General features: G+C 52.4%; 1 protein-coding gene across 1 annotated transcript in view; it reads left to right on the forward strand.

Moving 5' to 3' along the window:
• Nucleotides 1-1,549, forward strand: part of LOC113961905 (cytochrome P450 2D28-like) — a gene marked incomplete at both ends in the record, with an annotated part of 2,117 nt that extends 568 nt beyond the window's left edge. The window contains 3 exons of the mRNA XM_027672612.1: nt 7-360; nt 833-971; nt 1,497-1,549. Of these exons, the coding sequence (XP_027528413.1) occupies nt 7-360; nt 833-971; nt 1,497-1,549 (546 nt within the window). The remainder of the gene's footprint in view (nt 1-6; nt 361-832; nt 972-1,496) is intronic.
• Between the last annotated feature and the right edge of the window lie 5 nt (nt 1,550-1,554).

Below are 1,554 nucleotides of genomic sequence, written 5' to 3' on the forward strand. Positions count from 1 at the left end.
GACACTTTTCTTGAGAGAAAAGTTGGGAATCTCCCTGCACTCACACAAAAGAGGTGCAAACAGTGGCAGGTGTTCCAGGTTAGTCCTTCGGGGACCCTCACAGCAACAACCTTGTGTTGTTCCAAGGGGTTTTGTGTTTGGGCCTTGGCTGATTCCTGCTCTTTCCCACCAGCCCGCGTGCAAGCCGAGATCGACGCCGTCATCGGACAGGCACGGCAGCCAGTGCTGGAGGACAGGAACAACATGCCCTACACCAATGCTGTCATCCATGAGGTGCAGAGGAAAGCCAACATTATCCCTTTTAACGTGCCAAGAATGGCAGCAAAGGACACAATCGTGGATGGCTTCTTCATCCCAAAGGTAAGCTCACCCTGAGCACTGGGACCTCAGGGAGACTCCCAGCTCCCCAGGCACAATTCACCAGGCCAGGTCCCTCCTGCACAGACACACTGTCCCTGCCCTGTCCAGAGTTCACTCCTGCTCAATCTGGATTTTTGCCATCCAACCAACCAATATTCTCCAGCTCCCCAAAGGGTGCAGAGCCCTGCAGGGTGCCACCCTGCCCGGGCACACCTTCGAGGCACAGATCCCAGCTCACAGAGCTCTTACAGGAACTCTGGCCCAAGATTACAGCAGACAAAAGTGATGCTGATGAGGGGAAAACATGGTTCTATAATCACTGCACCTCCTGGCTCTGCAGGAATTGTCAGACAAATAATTGCAGTAGAATTTGACTCTGCATGTTCTTCCTGGAGAGACTGGAAGATAAAGCTGCCCCTCCTGCTGTCAGTGCAAGAGAAAGTGTGTATTTTTTTTCTTTTTCTCCTCTTAGGGCACTCTTTTGATGACAAATATAACCTCTGTGATGTTTGACAAGAACGAGTGGGAAACCCCTGACACTTTTAACCCTGGGCATTTCCTGAAGGATGGGAAGTTCTGGAAAAGAGAATCGTTTCTGGCATTTTCTATGGGTAAGATTTGCTGAATTGTTCTGAGGCAGTGGTCTTGGGTTTCCAACTGCGTGATGAAGACAGAGAGGAATATAGTGATGGAAATGGCAGATGCACCCTGGAGATGCCGCTCAAACAGTGGCCACGTGGTCATCCCAAAGCACCACAACCACACTCAGAACCCTTTCTTGTCTCTCTTTCTAAATGCAGAGAAGGGAGATGAGGATTAATAAAAATCCCTGATAATTCCAGAGACCCCAGGAACACCTTCGCCAGGGCAGAAGCATCATTCTGTGCTCCTGCTCCCACATGGCTGAGTTCACTGGGGCCTCCCTGTTGCCACCCCAGGCTACCCCAGCCAGCAGCTGCCCTGGGGAGGTGGCTTTTAGCACCCCTGTTTCCCATACCAGCATCACACACCTTCTCAGTTTGGGCTGCAAAACTCATCCTGGGAAGGGATCAGGGACCATGGTCCTGAGGGAAGGCAGAAGCATTTCCAGCAGCAAAAGCTCAGTCTGAGGATGCCGTGGCTTGCTGTCTCCGCAGGGAAGCGCGCCTGCCTGGGCGAGGTGCTGGCCCGCTCCGAGCTCTTCCTCTTCTTCAC

Source organism: Neopelma chrysocephalum, unplaced genomic scaffold, assembly GCF_003984885.1.
Source record: "Neopelma chrysocephalum unplaced genomic scaffold, ASM398488v2 Primary Assembly neopelma1_97456, whole genome shotgun sequence".
Lineage (NCBI taxonomy): Eukaryota > Metazoa > Chordata > Aves > Passeriformes > Pipridae > Neopelma > Neopelma chrysocephalum.